Source organism: Manis javanica, chromosome 4 (genome assembly GCF_040802235.1).
Source record: "Manis javanica isolate MJ-LG chromosome 4, MJ_LKY, whole genome shotgun sequence".
Taxonomy (NCBI): domain Eukaryota; kingdom Metazoa; phylum Chordata; class Mammalia; order Pholidota; family Manidae; genus Manis; species Manis javanica.
The window spans coordinates 109,519,229-109,531,503 of NC_133159.1; the positions used below are offsets into that span (position 1 = coordinate 109,519,229).

Below are 12,275 nucleotides of genomic sequence, written 5' to 3' on the forward strand. Positions count from 1 at the left end.
TATCACTGTTTTATAGATCCTGGGAGAGAGTCAGTTCTTACTTCCAAATTGAACAGAATGTAAGATATTGAATGGAAAGCAGGAGCTACTTTAATCCTTACTGTATGAAGGGAAATACTGGACCATTTGCTCTTCGCATGTCATTTAAACTCTACACACTGGCCAGGTTAACTTTGTCATTTCCATTTTTTAGACACTTGGCCTTTATCTCTTCAGTAGAAGATAACCTACACTGGTGTGTGGAACACTGGACCAGCAACAGGACATTTCTCAGCTGCTAATAGCAGCACAAGGAATGCTCTACAGTTCTACACCTTGAATGATTTGGGATAAAATGAGAAGGCTTAGCTGCCCTTTAAAAATCTATGAGGTAAATACATTTACCTGAACCCTTCCGGAATCTATTTGTAAGGTTCAGATCATACAACTTCTTGAGGTAATGCATTTTGCTTTACCACTGGTTCTGTAAAAAAGTAAAGCTCTGGCTCCACATCCCTGTCCTTTTATTCTCAGCAAAGTGAGGGGAGGAAGGCTAGGAAAAAGCCCTGGGACGGTGTCAAAGTAAGGCAAATGTACAGAAAAAGGAAACAGAGGAAGCGGTCCCATGGTACCTATGATTCTGCCCACAGATCTCTGGGGAACTGAAAGCTGCTCAGACACTGGGGTGTTCTCGGTCAGGATCTGATGGATTGCTGCTTTGGCCTTGCACACCTGAACAGGAAAACCACTGAGGAGCAGCACTCGCTCATCGCCTACATCCTCTGTGTCCACATCAATCCGGGCGCCTGTCTGTTTCTGCAGCTGCAGAGAGAAGGAAGGATACATGGCAGTATGCTCTGAAAGCTCCCATTTGGGTCAGCTAAGGACACTCTCAACCTGACCCTGGAGGTACATGGAATTGGACAGTTATCAGCTAAATCAGGATGCTATAAGCAGTCTTCAACTACTTGTACTTATGGAAGGAGATTAGCAACAAAGTAACCCCAAATAGCAGTTAATTCAAAAGTTTCTCTTTGTGTTTTGAACTCTTTCCCCCTAATTTTATTTGGATTAGAGAAAATTTTGTTTTTTTGACATTCCAACTGAACAGTGAAGATGGTAGCAATTCAGTATTTACTGTCAATTCCACAGAAAATGACAGTTCAAACTATACCACGCTGAGAATCATCCAATCAAAAACCCACTGTTTCAGGCTAAGTCATCCATTCTCCAGGGAGTACTCATCTTTAGAAGGAAAATAGCATAGTTAGCTGAAAAGTTTATGTATTTCTTTGAAAAATATACATAGTAAGGGTGGGTTCTGTGGGATGGGGTGGAGGAGGAAATAAGTCAAAAAGTAGACTCAACCCCTGGGAAAGCCAATTGCCTGCTTGCACATTTACCTGCTTGATATTGGCTCCTTGCCGGCCAATGATGAGCTTCACAGCCTCCTGGGGAACTCGCATCTCTATCTCGATGTCATCTTCCCCAACAAAAGTCAGCCGCTCTTCTGCACAGACATAGCTTATCAGATCAAACTTAGGTATAACACCAAAAGATACTACCAGCCCTCCCATGAATCTGTAAAAAGACACTGATTCAAAAGATAAACTGAGCATCTCTATATAACAAGAAGTAGCACCTGAGTGGAAATTAAAGGTCCCAAAAGGCCAGAAGAGGGGCATTCTCTCTGGGATACTTCAGATGCTAAAACAGCTAAAGCATTTGGTTCTTCAAGGAAGGGGTGCTGGATTTCGGGCAAACTACTTCTTCCAAAACATGACTCATGGAGAAGAATGAAGGTTAGAAGTTGTCTGAGGAGTCAATTAGGCTCAGAGCTTCTGTTTGTATGTAAATCATTTCTCTAGGTCCTATTTTCTAAGACCAGCCTGTGGGGAAACTGGATCCCCCAGTTACCTTCTAAAACCTAAATGGAAGGAGCCTATGAATAAGATGAGTGGAGATATTAAAAAAAAGAAAAAGAACCTATTGCAGTGCTGATGTTGCTGAAGTGAACACATCAACAGAATTACAAAATGAGTTCATTTCATAGACTAGCTTCACACTAAGAACATAGAAAAGAAGAAACCAAACAGTTTCAACGATCCCTCAGAACAAGCCAGTTAATTCCCAACAAACATACCAGGTCTGGCAAGGGAAGTTTTCATTTTGATCTAACAAGGCCAGAAGATAGTCTGAACATTTCTGTATGTATAGCTGTGGGGTTCACATACCTCTGCTTTCCCTGTATCTGCGGTATAGGATATATGCAATTGTTGCACTGGCTGGGATCCCGAGGCCCAGTGCTATTTTCTGAACAGTGGACAAACTTGTACAAGAAGTTGGTTCAGTAGACATATTTCTGCTGTACCCTTACATCCTGAAATAAGCAAATGAGGGAAAAGAAGTTTTCATCACCTTTACGACTGGCAGAGAGGCATGGGAACACATTACAATTCTATTAAAAAGACCACTACTATGAAAACAACAGCACAATGCCTCAACTTCTGTGGGATGCAGCGAAGGCAGTTCTAAGAGGAAAGTATATAGCAATCCAGGCCTATTTAAAGAAGGAAGAACAATCCCAAATGAATAGTCTAAATTCACAATCATTGAAACTGGAAAAAGAACAATAAATGAAGCCCAAAGACAGTAGGAGGAGGAACATAGAAGATCAGAGAAGAAATGAACAGAGAAGAAAAAATCAATAGAAAAAAAATCAATGAAACCAAGAGCTGGTTCTTTGAGAAAATAAACAAAATAGATAAATCTCTAGCCAGACTTACTAAGACAAAAAGAGAATCTATACACATAAACAATCAGAAATGAGAAAGGAAAAATTACGATGGACACCACAGAAAGACAGATTATTAGAGAATACTATGAAAATCTATATGCTAACAAACTGTATAACCTAGCAGAAATGGACAACTTTCTAGAAGAATACAACCTTCCAAGAGTGACCAAGGAAGAAACAGAAAATCTAAATAGACCAATTACCAGCAACGAAATTGAATTTGTAGTAAAAAAACTACCAAGAACAAAACTCCCAGATCAGATGGATTCACTGCAGAATTTTATCACACATTTACAGAAGACATAATACCCATTCCCCTGATAGAAGAGGAGGGAATACTTCCAAACTCATTCCATGAAGTCAGCATCACTATAATACCAAAACCAGGCAAAGACACCAAAAAAAAAGAAAACTACACACCAATATCCCTGATGAACACAGATGCAAAAATACTAAACAAAATACTAGCAAACTGAATTCAAAAATACATCAGGAGAATCATACACCATGATCAGGTGCGATTCATCATTTGAAAATCCATCAACATCATCCACCACCACAACAAAAAGGACAAAAATCACAGGAACAGAGGATTAAAGAAGGCGGCGTGACAGGAGAGACAGAGGCTTCCTCCTAAAACTGGATACAATGAGAAAATTTAATTGGCGCAACTAATCCTGAGAGAGCAACAGGAAAGAGGTCGGCATCAGACTGCACACCTGGAGAAAAGAGCAGACCTCAGCGAACCGTAAGGTACCAGTGCTGTGGCTCCGTGGGACCCCAGCCCCTCCCCACCCCAGCTCACTGGCGGGAGGAAGACAAATGGAGCAGGGAGGGAGTGGAAGGCTTGGGACTGCTGAATACCTAGCTCTGGAGATCTGTGCTGGGAGCACAAACCTACATCTCATGGTGCTTTCATGAGACTCGCATGACTACTGGGTTGGAAAGTTAAAACAGGCAGAGTTCCTAGGGAGACTGGGATTCCGGCTGCTTGTGGAAAGCAGGGATCCATATCTGGCTGCTCTGGGACAAAAATTTATACCTGTGTGACTGGCCCACTGGCTCAGGCAGTGGAGACAGGCACAGCACCCAGGAGGTGGGGAACAGCTCTTTCCTACCCCCAGGGAACAGTACCGCTCCCTTGCGACCCCTGACATTGCTTCAGGGGCTCAGCAGCTCCAGAATAGAGCTTCTGGACACTAGAGGGCGCCATATACAAACATGAAACCCCAAAGGAACCCTGTCCAGAGTAAAATTGTTAAACCAACTCCCGGAAAAGATAGATTTAAATGATATGGACCTCGTGATTCTTCCTGAAAGGGAGTTCAAAATAAAAATAGTCAAAATCCTAATGGAGGTACGGAAAGACATCCAAGAACTCAGGAATGAATTCAGATCAGAGATCCAATCGTTAAAGAACATGATGGAGGGTATTAAAAGCAGGTTGGATACGGTGGAGGAGACAATAAATGAAATAGAAACTAGAGAAGAGGAATACAAAGAAGCTGAGGCACAGAGAGAAAAAAGGATCTCTAAAGATGAAAGAATATTGAGAGAACTGTGTGATCAATCCAAGTGGAACAATATTTGCATTATATGGATACCAGAAGAAGAAGAGAGAGAAAAAGGGATAGAAAGTGTCTTTGAGGAGGTAGTTGCTGAAAACTTCCCCAATCTGGGGAAGGACATAGTCTGTCAGGCCATGGAGATCCACAGATCCCCCAACACAAGGGACCCAAGGAAGACAACACCAAGACACATAGTAATTAAAATGGGAAAGATCAAGGATAAGGACAGACTGGTAAAACCAGCCAGAGGCAGAAATAAGATCACATACAAAGGAAAGCCCATCAGACTAACAAGATTTCTAAGCAGAAACCTTACAGGCCAGAAGGGAGTGGCATGATGTATTAAATGCCATGAAGCAGAAAGGCCTGAAACCAAGATTACTTTATCCAGCAACATTATCATTTAAATTTGAAGGAGGGATTAAACAATTTCCAGATAAGCAAAAGCTGAGGGAGTTTACCTCCCACAAACCATCTCTGCAGTCTATTTTGGAGGGACTGCTATAGATGGAAGTGTTCCTAGGGTTGGATAGCTATCACCAGAGGTAGTAAAATCACAGTAGGGAGGGTGGAGCAGCTGATTGTGAGGCAAATGCAAAATTAAATTGACTATCCCCAAAGTCAATCAAGGGATAGACAAAAAGTACAGAATTTGATACCTAATATATAAAGAATGAAGGAGGAAGAAAAAGGAGGAGAAATAGAAAAGAACCTTTAGATTGTGTTTGTAACAGCATACTAAGTGAGTTAAGTTGGACTTTTAGATAGTAAGCAAAGTAATCTGGAACCTTTGGTAACCACGAATCTAAAGCCTGAAATGGCAGTAAGTACATACCTATCGATAATCACCCTAAATGTAAATGGACTGAAAGCACCAATCAAAAGACACAGAGTCACCGAATGGATAAAAAAAACATGACCCATCCATATGCTGCTTACAAGAGACTCACCTCAAACCCAAAGACATGCACAGACTAAAAGTCAAGGGATGGAAAAACATATTTCAGGCAAACAATAGGGAGAAAAAAGCAGGTATTGCAGTACTAGTATCAGACAAAATAGACTTCAAAACAAAGAAAGTAACAAGAAGTAAAGAAGGACATTACATAATGATAAAGGGCTCAGTCCAACAAGAGGATATAACCATTATAAATATATATGCACCCAACACAGGAGCACCAGCATATGTGAAACAAATACTAATAGAACTAAAGGAGGAAATAGACTGCAATGCATTCATTGTAGGAGACTTCAACACACCATTCACTCCAAAAGACAGATCCACCAGACAAAAAATAAGTTAAGGACACAGAGGCACTGAACAACACACTAGAAGAGATGGCCCTAATAGACATCTATAGAACTCTACACCCAAAAGCAACAGGATATACATTCTTCTCAAGTGCACATGGAACATTCTCCACAATAGACCACATACTAGCCAACAAAAAGAGCCTCAGTAAATTCAAAAAGATTAAAATCCTACCAAACAACTTTTCAGACCATAAAGGTATAAAACTAGAAATAAATTGTACCAAGAAAGCAAAAAGGCTCACAAACACATGGAGGCTTAACAACACGCTTCTGAATAGTCAATGGATCAATGACCAAATTAAAATGGAGATCCAGCAATATATGAAAATAAATGAAAACAACAACACAAAGCCTCAACTTCTGTGGGACGCAGCAAAACCAGTCTTAAGAGGAAAGTATATAGCAATCCAGGCATATTTAAAGAAGGAAGAACAAACCCAAATGAATAGTCTAATGTCACAATTATCAAATTGGAAAAAGAAGAACAAATGAGGCCTCAAGTCAGCAGAAAGAGGGACATAATAAAGATCAGAGAAGGAATAAACAAAATTGAGAAGAATAAAACAATAGAAAAAATCAATGAAGCCAAGAGCTGGTTCTTTGAGAAAATAAACAAAATAGGTAAGCCTCTAGCCAGACTTATTAAGAGAAAAAGAGAATCAACACACATCAACAGAATCAGAAATAAGAAAGGAAATATCATGACAGACCCAACAGAAATACAAAGAATTATTACAGACTACTATGAAAACCTCTATGCTAACAAGCTGCAAAACCTAGAAGAAATGGACAACTTCCTAGAAAAATACAACCTTCCAAAACTGACCAAGGAAGAAACACAAAATCTAAACAAACCAATTACCAGAAAGAAATTGAAGCGGTAATCAAAAAACTACCCAAGAAAAAAAACCCCGGGCGAGATGGATTTACCTCGGAATTTTATCAGACACACAGAGAAGATATAATACCAATTCTCCTTAAAGTTTTCCAAAAAATAGAAGAGGAGGGAATACACCCAAACTCATTCTATGAAGCCAACATCACCCTAATACCAAAACCAGGCAAAGACCCCAGCAAAAAAGAAAATTACAGACGAATATCCCTGATGAAAGTAGATGCAAAAATACTCAATAAAATATTAGCAAACCGAATTCAAAAATATATCAAAAGGATCATACACCATGACCAAGTAGGACTCATCCCAGGGATACAAGGATGGTACAACATTCAAAAATCCATCAACATCATCCACCACATCAACAAAAATAAAGACAAAAACCACATGATCATCTCCATAGATGCTGAAAAAGCATTCGACAAAATTCAACATTCATTCCTGATAAAAACTCTCAGCAAAATGGGTATAGAGGGCAAGTACCTCAACATAATAAAGGCCATATATGATAAACCCACAGCTAACATCATACTGAACAGCGAGAAGCTGAAAGCTTTTCCTCTGAGATCGGGAACAAGATAGGGATGCCCACTCTCCCCACTGTTATTTAACATAGTACTGGAGGTCCTAGCCACAGCAATTAGACAAAACAAAGAAATACAAGGAATCCAAATTGATAAAGAAGAAGTAAAACTGTCACTATTTGCAGATGACATGATATTGTACATAAAAAACCCTAAAGACTCCACTCCAAAACTACTAGAACTAATATCAGATACAGCAAAGTTGCAGGATACAAAATTAACTCTCAGAAATCTGTGGCTTTCCTATACACTAACAATGAACCAATAGAAAGAGAAATCAGGAAAACAATTCCATTCACAATTGCATCAAAAAGAATAAAATACCTAGGAATAAACCTAACCAAAGAAGTGAAAGACCTATACCCTGAAAACTATAAGACACTCTTAAGAGAAATTAAAGAGGACACTAACAAATGGAAACTCATCCTATGCTCTTGGCTACGAAGAATTAATATTGTCAAAAAGGCCATCCTGCCCAAAGCACTATACAGATTTGATGCAATCCCTATCAAATTACCAACAACATTCTTCAACGAACTGGAACAAATAGTTCAAAAATTCATATGGAAACACCAAAGACCCCGAATAGCCAAAGCAATTCCGAGAAAGAATAAAGTGGCGGGGATCTCACTCCCCAACTTAAAGCTCTACTACAAAGGCATAATAAAATAGACAATTTGGTACTGGCACAAGAACAGAGCCACAGACCAGTGGAACACATTAGAGACTCCAGACATTAACCCAAACATATATGGCCAATTAATATACGATAATGGAGCCATGAACATACAATGGGGAAATAACAGTCTCTTCAACAGATGATGCTGGCAAAACTGGACAGCTACATGTAAGAGAATGAAACTGGATCAGTGTCTAACCCCATACACAAAAGTAAATTCAAAATGGATCAAAGACCTGAATGTAAGTCATGAAACCATAAAACTCTTAGAAAAAAACATAGGCAAAAATCTCTTGGACATAAACATCAGCAACTTCTTCATGAACATATCTCCCCAGGAAAGGGAAACAAAAGCAAAAATGAACAAGTGAGACTAAATCAAGCTAAAAAGCTTCTGTACAGCAAAGGACACCATCAGTAGAACATAAAGACATCCTACAGTATGGGAGAATATATTCATAAATGATATATCTGATAAGGGGTTGACATCCAAATTATATAAAGAGCTCACGCACCTCAACAAACAAAAAGCAAATAAGCCAATTAGAAAATAGGCAGAGGAACTGAGCAGACACTTCTCCAAAGAAGAAATTCAGATGGCCAATAGGCACATGAAAAGATGCTCCACATCGCTAATCATCAGAGAAATGCAAATTGAAACCACAGTGAGATATCACCTCATACCAGTAAGGATCACCACCATCCAAAAGACAAACAACAACAAATATTGGCGAGGATGTGGAGAAAGGGGAACCCTCCTACACTTCTGGTGGGAATGTAAATTAGTTCAACCATTGTGGAAAGCAGTATGGAGGTTCCTCAAAAAGCTCAAAATAGAAATACCATTTGGCCCAGGAATTCCACTCCTAGGTATTTACCCTAAGAATGCAGGAGCCCAGTTTGAAAAAGACAGATGCACCCCTATGTTTATCACAGCACTATTTATAATAGCCAAGAAATGAAAGCAACCTAAGTGTCCATCAGTAGATGAATGGATAAAGAAGATGTGGTACATATACACAATTGAATATTACTCAGCCATAAGAAGAAAATAAATCCTACCATTTGCAACAACATGGATGGAGCTAGAGGGTATTATCCTCAGTGAAATAAGCCAAGCGGAGAAAGACAAATACCAAATGATTTCACTCATCTGTGGAGTATAAGAACAAAAGAAAAACTGAAGGAACAAAACAGCAACAGAATCACAGAACCCAAGAACAGACTAACAGTTACCAAAGGGAAAGAGACTGGGGAGAATGGGAGGGTAGGAAGGGATAAGGGTGGGGAAGAAGAAAGGGGGTATTATGATTAGCATGTATAATGTAGGAGGTGGGGGAAAGGGGAAGGCTTTGCAACACAGAGAAGACAAGTAGTGATTCTACAACATCTTACTATGCTGATGGACAGTGACTGTAAAGGGGTTTGTGGGGGGGACTTGAGGTAGGGGAGTGCCTAGTAAACATAATGTTCTTCATGTAATTGTGGATTAATGATTAAAAAATAAAATTAAATTAAAAAATTAAAATAAATAAATAAGTAAAATATAGTTAATCATCAAAAAAAAAATCACAGGATTATCTCCATAAGTGCTGAAAAAGCATTCGACAAAATTCAACATCCATTCATGATAAAAACTCTCAACAAAATGGGTATAGAGGGCACGTACCTCAACATAATAAAGGCCATATATATATGACAAACCCACAGCCAACATTATACTTAACAGCAAGAAACTGAAAGCTTTTCCCCTAAGATTGGGAACAAGACAAGGATGCCCACTCTCCCCACTTTTATTCAACATACTTCTAGAGGTCCTAGGCACGGCAATTAGACAACACAAAGAAATAAAAGGCATCCAGATTGGTAAGGAAGAAGTCAAACTGTCCCTGTTTGCAGATGACATGATATTGTATATAAAAAACTCTAAAGAATCTATGCCAAAACTACCAGATCTAATATCTGAATTCAGCAAACTTGTGGGATACAAAATTACTATATAGAAATCTGTTGCATTCCTATACACTAATGATGAACTAGCAGAAAGAGAAATCAGGAAAACAATTCCATTCACAATTGCATAAAAAAGAATAAAATACCTAGAAATAAACCTAACCAAGGAAGTGAAAGACCTGTACCATGAAAACTACAAGACACTCTTCAGAGAAATTAAAGAGGACACTAACAAATGGAAATTCATACCATGCTTTTGGGTAGGAAGAATTAATATTGTCAAAATGAACATCCTATCTAAAGCAATCCACAGATTCAATGCAATCCCTATCAAAATACTGACAGCACTCTTCAACGAACTAGAGAAAATCATTCTAAAATTTATATGGAACCACAAAAGACCCTGAATAGCCAAAGCAATCCTGAGAAGGAAGAATAAAGCAGGGGGCGGGAAGTCTCGCTTCTCAACTTCAAGCTCTACTACAAAGCCACAGTAATCAAGACAATTTGGTACTGGCATAAGAACAGACCCATAGACCAGGGGAACAGAATAGAGAGTCCAGATATTAACCCAAGCATATATGGTCAATTAATACATGATGAAGGAGCCATGGATATACAATGGGGAAATGACAGCCTCTTCAACAACTGGTGTTGGCAAAACTGGACAGCTACATGTAAGAGATTGGAACTGGATCACTGTCTAGCCCCATACACAAAAGTAAACTCAAAATGGACCAAAGGCCTGAATGTAAGTCATTAAACCATAAAACTCTTAGAAAAAAACATAGGCAAAAATTTCTTGGAAATAAACATGAGCAACTACTTCATGTACATATCTCCCTGGGCAAGGGAAACAAAAGCAAAAATGAACAGGTGGGACTATATCAAGCTGAATGAAAAGCTTCTGTACAGTAAAGGACACCATCAGTAAAACAAAAAGGCATCCTACAGTATGGGAGAATATATTCTTAAATGATATAACTAATAAAGGGTTGACATCCAAAATATATAAACAGCTCATGCACCTCAACAAATAAGAAGCAAATAATCCAATTAAAAAATGGGCAGAGGATTTGAACAGATGCTTCTCCAAAGAAGAAATTCAGATGGGGTGGATTAAAGATGGCAGCATGAATGATGAGACAGAGGCTTCCTCCTAAAACCACATATAGTACGCAAATATAATTAATACAATTAATCCTGAAAGAGAAACAGGAAAGAGGACTGCACCAGACTGCATACACCTGGAGAAAAGAGCAGACCTTATGGAACAGGGTAATGTACCAAAGCTGTGGCCTTGCAGGACCCAAACCCCTCCCCCAACCCAGTGGAGGCCTGGGACTGCTGAACATCTAACTCTGGAGATCTGCTCTGGGAGCACAAACCTACATTTCATGGTGCCTGCATGGTACTCAGGATTAGGGGGTTGGAAAGCTAAGACAGGCAGAATTCCTGGAGAGACTGAGACTCCAGCCACTTGTGGAAAGCAGGGATCGATATCCGGCTGCTCTGGGACAAAAGAAAGGCGGGCAGTCTGAGAGACTTCCTAACAAGGAAACCCTTAGCAAGAGGGCTGCTAAAGGGACAAGGACTGCACAGAGCTTACTGCTCAGGAGAAAGGACAGGTAGACAAAATTGTCCAGGTGCACTCTGCCCAGCAGGTTGGGAGCTTTCACGATTTTCAGGTTCTCCAGCTCCCTGGCTGGCAACACAGCTCCAGGGACCCCCTCCATGATACGCAGCCTACTAAGCCTTTCTCTCAGCCAGCCCCAACTGGCTCGCAAACTAGCAAACCCTACCCTAGCATTAGGCCAGCCAGAGGGAAGATCTGTCTACAGCAACTACAAATGCAAAGCATAGAGGCTTGCACTTGTGTGCTCAGCTCACTGGTTCAGGCAGTGGAGACACGCACAGAAGCCAGGAAGCAGGAAACAGCTGTTTCCTCCCCTGAGGCACCAATACCACTCCCCTGGAACCCCAACATTGCTTCAGGGGCTGAGAAGCTCCAGAAGGGTAGAGCTTCTGGGCACTAGAGGGTGCCATAAATAAATATGAAATGCCAAAGGAACCTGGTTCAAAGTAAAATTATTAATACAACTGCTGAAAAAAGATTTCAATGACACTGACCTCATGAATCTTCCAGAAAAGGAGTTCAAAATAAAAATCATTAACATGCTCATGGAGGTATGGAAAGATATTCAAGAATTCAAGAATGAATTCCGGTTGGAGATCCAATCGTTGTAGAGCACAATGGAGGGTCTTAAAAGCAGATTAGATATGGTAGAGGAAATGATAAATGAAATAGAAACAAGAGAAGAGGAATACAAAGAAGCTGAGGCACAGAGAGAAAAAAGGATCTCTAAGAATGAAAGAATATTGAGAGAACTGTGTGACCAATCCAAACAGAACAATATTCATATTATATGGGTACCAGAAGAAAAAGAGATAGAAAAAGGGATAGAAAGTGTCTTTGAGGAGGTAATTTCTGAAAACTTCCCCAATC

The 12,275-nt window shown here is 39.7% G+C and overlaps 1 protein-coding gene across 5 annotated transcripts in view; it reads right to left on the reverse strand.

The window, feature by feature from the left end:
• Window positions 1-12,275, reverse strand: part of TDRKH (tudor and KH domain containing) — a 28,244-nt gene that overhangs the window by 4,470 nt on the left and 11,499 nt on the right. For 3 of the 5 annotated variants that reach the window (XM_017659766.3, XM_017659769.3, XM_017659767.3), the window contains exons 2-4: window positions 2,214-2,359; window positions 1,383-1,489; window positions 612-801 (exon numbers count right to left, since the gene is read on the reverse strand). In XM_017659766.3, coding sequence (XP_017515255.1) covers window positions 612-801; window positions 1,383-1,489; window positions 2,214-2,337 — 421 coding nt within the window. In that variant the 5' untranslated portion in view covers window positions 2,338-2,359. The remainder of the gene's footprint in view (window positions 1-611; window positions 802-1,382; window positions 1,490-2,213; window positions 2,360-12,275) is intronic. The other 2 variants (XM_017659770.3, XM_037003331.2) reach the window with 1 other exon arrangement.